General features: G+C 41.1%; 1 protein-coding gene across 2 annotated transcripts in view; it reads right to left on the minus strand.

Annotated features, from left to right (window-relative positions):
• The window catches only part of Znf512 (zinc finger protein 512), a 56,355-nt gene extending 46,481 nt beyond the window's left edge, over nt 1–9,874 (minus strand). For both annotated transcript variants that reach the window (XM_036171172.1, XM_036171171.1), the window contains exons 1-2: nt 9,753–9,874; nt 9,166–9,224 (exon numbers count right to left, since the gene is read on the minus strand). In XM_036171172.1, coding sequence (XP_036027065.1) covers nt 9,166–9,224; nt 9,753–9,782 — 89 coding nt within the window. In that variant the 5' untranslated portion in view covers nt 9,783–9,874. The remainder of the gene's footprint in view (nt 1–9,165; nt 9,225–9,752) is intronic.
• Nucleotides 9,875–9,954: the final 80 nt, after the last annotated feature.

The following is a 9,954-nucleotide window of genomic DNA, read 5'->3' on the forward strand; positions in this document are numbered from 1 at the left end:
AAAAGGAGACATAACAACAGACCCCGAAGAAATTCAGAGAATCATATAGACATACTTTAAAAACCTGTACTCCACCAAACTGGAAAATCTTAAAGAAATGGACAATTTTCTCAATACTACCACTTACCAAAGTTAAATCAAGATCAGATAAGAATTTAAGCAGACTTATAAACCCTAATGAAATAAAAGCAGTAATTAAAAGACTCCCAACCAAAAGAATTCTATCAGATTTTCAAAGAAGAGTTAATATTCCTCAAATTATTAAAAAATAGAAACAAAAGGAACATTGCCCAATTCATTTCACAAGGCCGTAGTTATCCTGATTCAAACCACATAAAGACCCAACACAAAAAGAGAATTACAGACCAATTTCCCTTATGAACATGATGCAAAAATATTTAATAAAATACTTGTAAACAGGGCTGGAGAGATGGCTCAGAGGTTAAGAGCACCAACTGCTCTTCCAGAGGTCCTGAGTTCAATTCCCAGCAACCACATGGTGGCTCACAACCATCTGTAATGAGATCTGGCACTCTCTTCTGGCATGCAGGGATACATACAGACAGAACACTGTATGCATAATAAATAAATAAATAAATCCTTAAAAAAAACCAAAAAAACAAAACTAAATGGCCAATAGCGAGGCAGGAGAAAGGATAGGTGGGGCTGGCAGGAGAGAGGATAAAAAGAGGAGAAATCTAGAAGCAGAAGGAAAGCGGGGAAAAAAAAATACTTGTAAACAGAAATGAATACATCAAAAAGATCATTCACCATGAACAAGTAGGCTTCATCCCAGAGATGCAGCAATGATTCAACAAATATAAATTAATAAATGTAAGCCACCATATAAACAAACTGAAAGAAAAAAAACACATGATCATCTCATTAAATGCAGGAAAGGCCTTTCACAAAATACAACACCCTTCATGATAAAAGTCCTGGAGAGATGAGGGATACAAGAGACATACCTCAGCACAATAAAGGCAGTTTACAGCAACTTTAGAGCCAACATCAACTTAAATGGGCAGAAACTCAAAGTAATTTCACTAAAATCAGGAACAAGACAAGGTTGTCCACTCTCTCCACACTTATTCAATATAATACTTGAGGTCTCACTGGAGCAATAAGACAACAGAAAGAGATCAAGGGGATACAAATTGGAAAAGAAGCAGTCAAAGTATTGTTATTTGCAGATGATGTGAGAGTATATATCAGTGAACCTAAATATTCCACCAGGAAGCTCCTACAGCTGACAAACACTTTCAGCACAGTAGCTAGATACAAAATTAACCACAAAAATCAGTAGTCATTCTATATACAAACGTCCAACAGACTGAAACAACACCTTTCACAATAGCCTCAAATAATATAAAATATCTTGGGGGTAACTCTAACCACACAAGTGAAAGACTTGCATGATAAAAACCTTTAAGACACTGAAGAAGATATCAGCATGAATCCCATGCTCATGTATCAGTAGGATTAACAGAGTAAAAATGGCCACCCTACCAAAAGCAATCTACAGATTCAAAATTCTAATACAATTCTTCACAGATTTTGAAAGCACAATTCTCAGCTTCATATGGAAATACACACACACACACACACACACACACACACACACACACACAAACCCTAGAGTAGTAAAACAATCCTGAATAATAAAAGAACTGCTGGAGGTATCAGCACCCCCAATTTTAAGTCTATAGAACTATAGAAATAAAAACAGCATGATAACAAAAACAGACGTTGATAAATGGAATCTAATTGAAGACCCAAACACAAATACACACACCTATGGAGGTCTGATTTTTGATGAAGACGCCAGAAATACACACTGGGAAAACAGACAGCATCTTCAATAAATGGTGCTTGTCAAACTGGATGGCTGCATGTAGAACAATCCAACTATATTCCATATTTATCACCCTGCACAAAACTCAACTCCAAATGGAGCAAAGACCTCAACATAAAACCAGGTACACTGAACCTAATACAAGAGAAAGTGGGGAATAGCCTTGAACTCGTTGACACAAGAGACAACTTCCTGAACAGAACACCGATAGTGCATGCACTAAGAACAACAATTAAAATTGGGACCTCATGAAACTGTAAAGGTCTGCCACAGTAAAGGCCACTGTCATTTGGAACAGCAAAGGCCACTGTCATTTGGACAAAGCAGCAGCCTAAAGAATGGAAAAGATTTTTACAACAACACATCTGATAGAGGGCTATTAACCAAAATATATAAAGAATTCAAGAAACTAGATATTAAACACCAAATAATCCAATTTAAAAATAGTGTACAGATCTAAACAGAGAATTCTCAAAAGAGGAATCTCAAACAGCTGAGAAACATTTAAAGAAATGTTCCACATCTTGAGCCATCAGGGAAATTCAAATCAAAATGACTCTGACTCCATCTTACACCTGTTAGAATGTCTGAGCTCAATCAAACAACTGACAGGCCAGGCTGGCAAGGATGTGGACTAAGAGGAACACTCATGCATGGCTGGTGGGAGTGCAAACTTGTAGGGCCACTATGGAAATCAGTGTGGCAGTAAGTACCTCAGGAAGATGGGGATCAATCTACCTCACGATCCAGCTACACCACTCCTGGACATATCCCCAAAGGATGCTTCACCCTACCCTAGAGACATCTGCTCAACCATGTTCACTGCTGCTCTAGTCACAACAGCCAGAAGTCAGAAACAAGCTACATGTCCCTCAACAGAAGCATGGATAAAGAATGGTACATTTACATAGTGGAGTATTACTCAGCCACTAAAATAAATAAATAAAAATGAAATCATGAAATTCACAAGTAAATGAATGGAACTAGAAAAATGTCATCCTCAGTGAGGTATCCTAGACCCAGAATGAGAAATTTGGTATGTATTCATTTACATGTGGACATTAGCTGTTAAGCAAGCTACAAACTGTAGAACCACAGAAGTTAGGTATTGAGTAAGGGACTAGAGAGGACAGACAGATCTCGCTAGGAAAGTAAAGTAGTTATGGATGGGTGGAGTCAAGAAGCTTGAATGGGGGAATCAAATGGGGAGGAGGGGGACCAGGGAGAGAGAACTAATTTAAGAACCATTTGAGGGATAGTCTGGAAACCCAATACAGTAAAAGCTTCCTAAAATTATATATATATATATGAAGGCCATCTAACTGAAACTGCCAAATAATAGGAGACACAGTCCCAACTGGCCGTATGTCACCAAATGAAGCTTCTAGTCGCGTGATTGAGTTACATGTAATTGAGTTGTTGACCAAAGGGATCCCATGGGAATCCCCCAAAAATCCAGGCTGTTGCCACGACTATAGATTTCTCTCTACAAGCTGAAGGCAAGATCTCCACAATGTATTGAACATGGAGAAGTTGAGCTGCGAGAGCCTTCACCCCTCTGTTCTAGCATCTTTGGTACAGGAAGGTCCTCTGCACTCTCAAAAGAGGAACATAAACACCAAGCCAGCCTCACACCCTCTGACTGACAGTGAGTCCTGTCTGTAAGGTATACAAGTACTACAATGGTGGCACAAAGCTTGTGGAAGTGACCAACCAGTAGCTGATTTGACCTAAGGCCTATTCCACAAGATGGAACCCATATCCGACACTGCTTAGGTGACCAAGGACCTGAGACAAGAGAGCCCAGGAACCTAGGGGAAAACCAATACTACTGTTCTAAAAAAAGGAAAAACAATAAAATAATGACTCCTAATGGCATTCTGCTATACTCATAGATCAGTGCCTTGCTCAACCATCAGCAGAGACGTTTCCTCCTGCACCAGACGGGAACACATTCAGAGACCCACAGCCAGACATTATGCAGTGAGACCTTGGAACACTCAGCCCTAAAGGAGATGGCTACATGAATCCCTCCTCTCAGGACTCGGAACCTTGAAGAGGAGGCAGAAAGAGTCTAAGAGCCAGAGGGGATGATGGATACGAAGAAAACAAGGCCCTCTGAATAACATGAGCAATGCTCCTATGAACTCAGAGACTGAAGCAGCATGCGCAGGGCCTGCAAGAGTCTACCCAGGTCCTCTGTGTACACATTACGGCTTCCAGTTGAGTGCTTTTATGGGCTTCCCGAGTGTGTGAACAAGTGGGTCTGTTTCTCGTGCCTTCTCTTGGGCTCTTTTTCTTTTTTTGTCCCATTCCAATGTTTTAGTTTTTATCTTTTATCATTTTTCTTTAAAAAATAAATTTTGCAGTCCAAAAATTAATTTTAAAAAGGCCTTCTCCAATTTTTAAAAGTTACATTTTTGTATTTATTTGGGGAGAGGCATGTGTGTTTTGAAGGTCAGAGGTCACCTTTCAGGAACCCATTCTCTTTCTTCCATGTAGGTCCTGGGGTTGGAACTCAGGTTGTCAGGCTTGGTGGTAACAGGTAAGAGACATGCTGAACCATCTTACCACTCCAACACATGGAATCATTTTTAATGATGAATTTTAAACTTTTGTTCTTCAAAACACACCATCATTGGGAATATGAAAAAGCCAAGCATGGTGTTGCACGCCTTTAATCATAGCACTTGGGAGGCAGAGGCAGAGGCAGAGGCAGATGGATCTCTGTGAATTTGAAGCCAGCCTGGTCTACATCTTGAGTTCTAAGATAGCAAGGGCGTCTTAAAAGAGAGAGAGAGAGAGAGAGAGAGAATAAATCACAGCCGGCAAGAAATACACTACAAATCAGAAATAAGACATCTTGATTTTTTTTTTTTAATTAGGCCTAGGATGTAGTAGAGTGATGGAACACTTACCAAGAATACTTCAGGCCTGAGTCTGATCTCTAACTCTCAAAATGAGAGGGATACCAAAAGGGAGAAAAAAAAAAAACCTAAAAATGAAGAACATAAATAGATTCTTTACAGAAAACGATAAAGTGGTCAGTAAGCATACTGAGCAAGATGCCCCATGTTACTTATAATAAAAGTGAACCACAGGAGCACCCCTATGCAACTATTAACAAAGACAGATATAGATCTATACACACACATACATACACACGCACACATACAGACACACATACATACACATGTGTACTACACTGGAAGCCAAGTCATGTTCTTTTTGTTTTTCCTATTTTCTTATTTTGTTTTGAGAGAGCGGAAGAGAAAGAAAGAACATGAAGTTGGGTGGGGATGGAAGAGGGAAGGGTCTGGTAGGAGTTGGGAAGGGGAAAGTATGATCAAAATATATGGTATGGAAATAATTTTTAAATAACAAAAACTAAACACAAGGCTGTCATATGACCTAATCAATAGGATGGTAAATGCTATTTTAGATATTTACCAACTGAAATGAAAACACTTGTCTACACAAGATTGACACATGAATCTCAGACAACTTTACTGTAATTCCTCACATGAAACATAACCCAACAACCCAAATTTCCATAAAGGTAGATAGCTATACAAATCGTGATGTACCTGTAATGGAATTCTACTTGGCAATGCATAACTATTTACACATCAAAATTATTGTTCTATTAAGAAACAGCATTTTTCAAAGACAGGGGAGTGAGATGCGACTTATGTAAAATTGTAGAACATGTAAACCACTGTACAGTTAGAGTTATTAGTGTCTAGAGCAGGGGTGCTCAGCCTTCCTAAGGCTGCGATCCTTAATAGAGTTCCTCACGTTGTGCTGACCCCCAACCATAAAATGATTTTCATTGCTACTTCATGACTGTCATTTTGCCACGGTTAGGAATCGTAGTGTAAGTATCTGATATGTAGGATAACTGAGATGTGACTCCAGAAAGGGCCAGGGCCCACAGGCTGCAAACCAGTGGCCTTTGGACAAGAGTGAAGGAGTAACAAACTGCAAAAGAACACAAGAGACTTTTGGGAGGTGCTGGAAAGATGGCTCAGCAGTTCAGGGCATTTGTTGCTCTACAAGAGGCCCCAAGTTCAGTTTCCAGCACACAAGCCGGGAGGCTCACAACTGCCTGTAACTCCAGCTCCAGGAGATCCAACCCTCCTGGCCTCTGTGGACACAACATTCATGCTTAACACCTACACAGATACAAATGCATCAACGTAATTTAAAATAATAAAAATAATTAAAAAAAAAAAACCAAAAAAACCAAAACCAGGTGGTGGTGGCACACGCCTTTAACACCAAGTGCTTGGGAGACAGAGGCAGGTGGATCTCTGTGAGTTGGAGGTCAGCCTGGTCTACAGAGTGAGTTCCAGGATGACCAGGGCCACACAGGAAAAAAACCTGTCTCAAAAAAGAAAAAATGGGGAGACGTCTTAGCAGTTAAGAGCATTGGCTGCTCTTCCAGAGGACCCAGGTTCAATTCCCAGCACCCACATGTCAGCTCCCAACTGTCTGTAACTCCAGTTCCAGGGATCCAATGCCCTCTTCTGGCCTTGGCAGGCACCAGGCACACACGTGGTACAGACATATGAGCAAGCAAAACACACACATAAAATTAAACATAAACATAGAAAAACGGGGGGGGGGGGGTAGACTAAATGTCTGTCTTTGTGATTGCTGTTTTATAGATTTGTTCTTATCAATTCAATTCCTTTCAAAATTGTTCATAGTATACATATGAAGCAAATGCATCTACTGTATGTCAATTATACCTTAATAATGGGTACTGACAGATGTCTAGGAGTGAAACTCAGCATTCCTAACAATAGGAGCAATCTCTATTCAGTAAAGACTTCTCATCACCAACAGACCATTAAGAGACAAATCCCATGTGATTCCTGTTAGAAAAGTCTCATGGAGAATTGTTTTACTGTCAATGGGGGACCCAGAAACCTCCATCTTCTATCTCATGAATAAGCATAAGCATGGAAAAATCAGTAGTTCACAGGATCAGCATGCTTAATATATGGTGGATTAAGTCAAGATGGCTAAGAAACGCTCTCCCCTAGGTTACTGTCTTTCTTGTTTTTAAAATACTCAACAGAAACACGTCCCAAGGCAGTTTTATTTATTAAAAATGATACTTATGTCAAACTTTCACAAATGACAACCCTATACCAAGAAAATGCTTTGTTATGATGCAATGCCTATCGTGATTAGTGACTTTATAATTTATCACTGGTGTAACAAGTCTCAGCTCCTAATCACACAAATGATAAAGTTAGCCTATTTTCGACTCTTTTTGGAGTAAGCATTTTTAAGAGCCGCTAGCCTATTCTTTTAGGTACGAATATTTAGCTTTCATTTTTTAAAAAAAGCATTTTGATTCACCTCAGCATCGTCTGTAATCTTTCGGTAGTCTATTTATCTTAAAGACTGGTATTCCCCCATGCCTTCATGTCTCTTCAGGTCTCACTCCAGACCATCAGCTCTCAAACTTTGCAATCTCGAAGACTGAGTATTGCCAGGGCTCTGTGGTTAAGAGCACTTGTGGTGCAGAGGACCCAGATTTGATTCTCAGTCCTATATGGTGATTCACAATCATCCATAACTCCAGTTTCAGGAGATCCTATGACCTTACCTCCACAGGTCTGTGGTGCACAGACATCCATGTGAGCAAAACAATAAACATATCAAATAAATGCATAAATCTGTAAAGGTTTTTAAGTACTCCCAATGAGTCCAGTCCTAGTTAAGAGATGGGTGGGCCATTTGCCTTCATATTAGTTAACAAGTTTCTCCAGGCAAACTAAGGTACATACACACTAAGAAACACTGCTTTTACCATAATCCCTAGACGAGCTTATGAATACACTCATCTTGGGGAGGAAAATAACATGTTTCCAATTTCTTTTACAGAAGATAATTCTCAAGTCTGCACTTTAGATCAACTCTTCAAATGAAGTCCAAATCCATTCATTTTGCTAATGTTACCTCTTGTTCAAAAATTGTTTAGTTTATGAATCCAAAGCCAACTGTTGCCAAAGACAGAAACCTGTAGACACCCTATGTTCTGCCCTCTTGCCTCTCCCCTCCAACCATCATACACATCCCTAATCTATCATGCACCATGCTTCATTTTCTTTCTTAGGTTATTATAATTGTCTTGGTACCAATCTCCACTCACCTCTCAATCCATCTCTTCAAAAGTGACCTTTCCCCTACAGGATAATTACAATTCCAACACCTTAGCATGCCATAATGCCCCATGACATGGCTCCTGCTAACTTCTCTAAAGGATGTCCCTGTAATACCCTCCACCCACCGCCATCCTCCACGCCAATGATACAGAACTAGTTAGTATCAACTTCTTTTACCTGTTCAAATGCTCTTCTCTTGGGACAGGAGGGTTGAGTCTCCTAGCTAGCTAAAGACATTATTCTTTGACTTTCAAACCTCAATCTACAAGTGGCCTATTCTGGGCTACACAGTCAGTTCTAATCAGCATAAGCCATAGAGTGAAACCCTGTCTCAAACAAAAACCAAGTGTGTGGTGACACAGGCATGCAATCCCAGCACTCAGGAGGTAGATGCAGGACAGTTGCAAGTTAGAGGCCAGCCCAGGCTTCACAGTGAGTTTCCAGATAGTGAGACCCTACCTCAAAACTGTATTTTTTCCTAGTACACTGGACTGTGTTGCCGTGCTTGCCTGTCTCATTCTGTTGCCCAAGCCTGTATGCCCAACCTACTACACAGCTACCACAGAGCGTACATTTAAGAAATGTTATCTAAATGAATGAATTCATCAGGGAAGTCTGAGGTGAACAGGAATCCTTTCTTTTGTATTAGCCATGGAAAAACAGTACATTCACTACACAAAACAATAAATCGGTGCCACAATTGAGTAGCTTGAAAACATAAAGGTTCCTTACAAATATTTTTCTTTTCCTTCCCAAGTTCATCAAATTAATTGAGCACATATCTGATGTGGAGGGAGGGGGGTTTGCAGGACTACCACTAACTGGATTCCATTTTTACTATAGTGTGCATTTTTATTGCAAGCCAGGTTTTCCTTCCCCACACTAGGATTATACCTGCACTGTCCAAACCAGGAGCCACTAGCTACGTACGGCTACTGAAATTTAAGTCAATTTAAATGAAATTAAATTTATAATTCGGTTTTTCAGTTGCACTAGCCACATCTCTCAAGCGCCCAGAAAAAAACGATACCTGGCTGGTGGCTGTGACGCTCCCAAGTGCAGACACAGAACATCTTTATCAGCACTGTCTACACAATTTCAAAAATGTCCCCAGAAAACCTCACTTACTTCTTAGCTCCCACGATCCGGGTGCTCCTCTGTGGCTTAAAGGCTGTGGGTCCTGGGGTCTAGCAAATCACAAGCACACGAGTGAGTGCCAGGGACCTTTGAACCTCATCCACAAAGAGATGACTCCCCCTTGTGCCTAGACGGGAAGCTCTGGCGGGCAACTACTTCCAATGGAAGGAAGGTGGGTGACACTTCTTAGGAAACGTGTGCCATCCTATTTTTCTACAGTGTGAAGGCGGGCTGACAATACCGGAGCTTTCGTCTTTGCCCATTCTCAAAGCCCTATCCTAGAGGAAGGATGGAAAAAGGAGACGGGGGCGAAAAATAAGGAAACGGGAGGCGCTGGGGATGCTGAAGGAAGATAAACTAATTACAATCCGTCGAGGAACTGAGTCTGAGGATACGGGGAACAGGCAAAAATCAAAGTGGGAGAGAAAAGGGGGGCAAGTGGCTCTGGTATAAAAGGGTGGGGCCTACGGTGGGCTCTGGTAAAACCAACTCCGAGTTTGGGACGAAAGCAAGGGCCCTCGTGTTCTCGGCTCGACAGTTCTATCTCTAAAGTATAATAGTCACACCAAGAAACTCACGGCGGTGACTGCACCGAGTCTGGAAGACATCACTCCCCCTCCACGCCTAACAATTTCACCCAGGGGCTCCGGCCAGACCAACGCCACTTCCGCTCTCCTCGCCTCTCCCGGATGTGGTCTCGGCGGAGACTGGCCCTGTTCTGAAAATCTACTTCCGCCTAGCAGCTTCCGAGGGGGCTGGGGGGGGGGTGTCACGTGACAA

Source organism: Onychomys torridus, chromosome 21 (assembly GCF_903995425.1).
Source record: "Onychomys torridus chromosome 21, mOncTor1.1, whole genome shotgun sequence".
Lineage (NCBI taxonomy): Eukaryota > Metazoa > Chordata > Mammalia > Rodentia > Cricetidae > Onychomys > Onychomys torridus.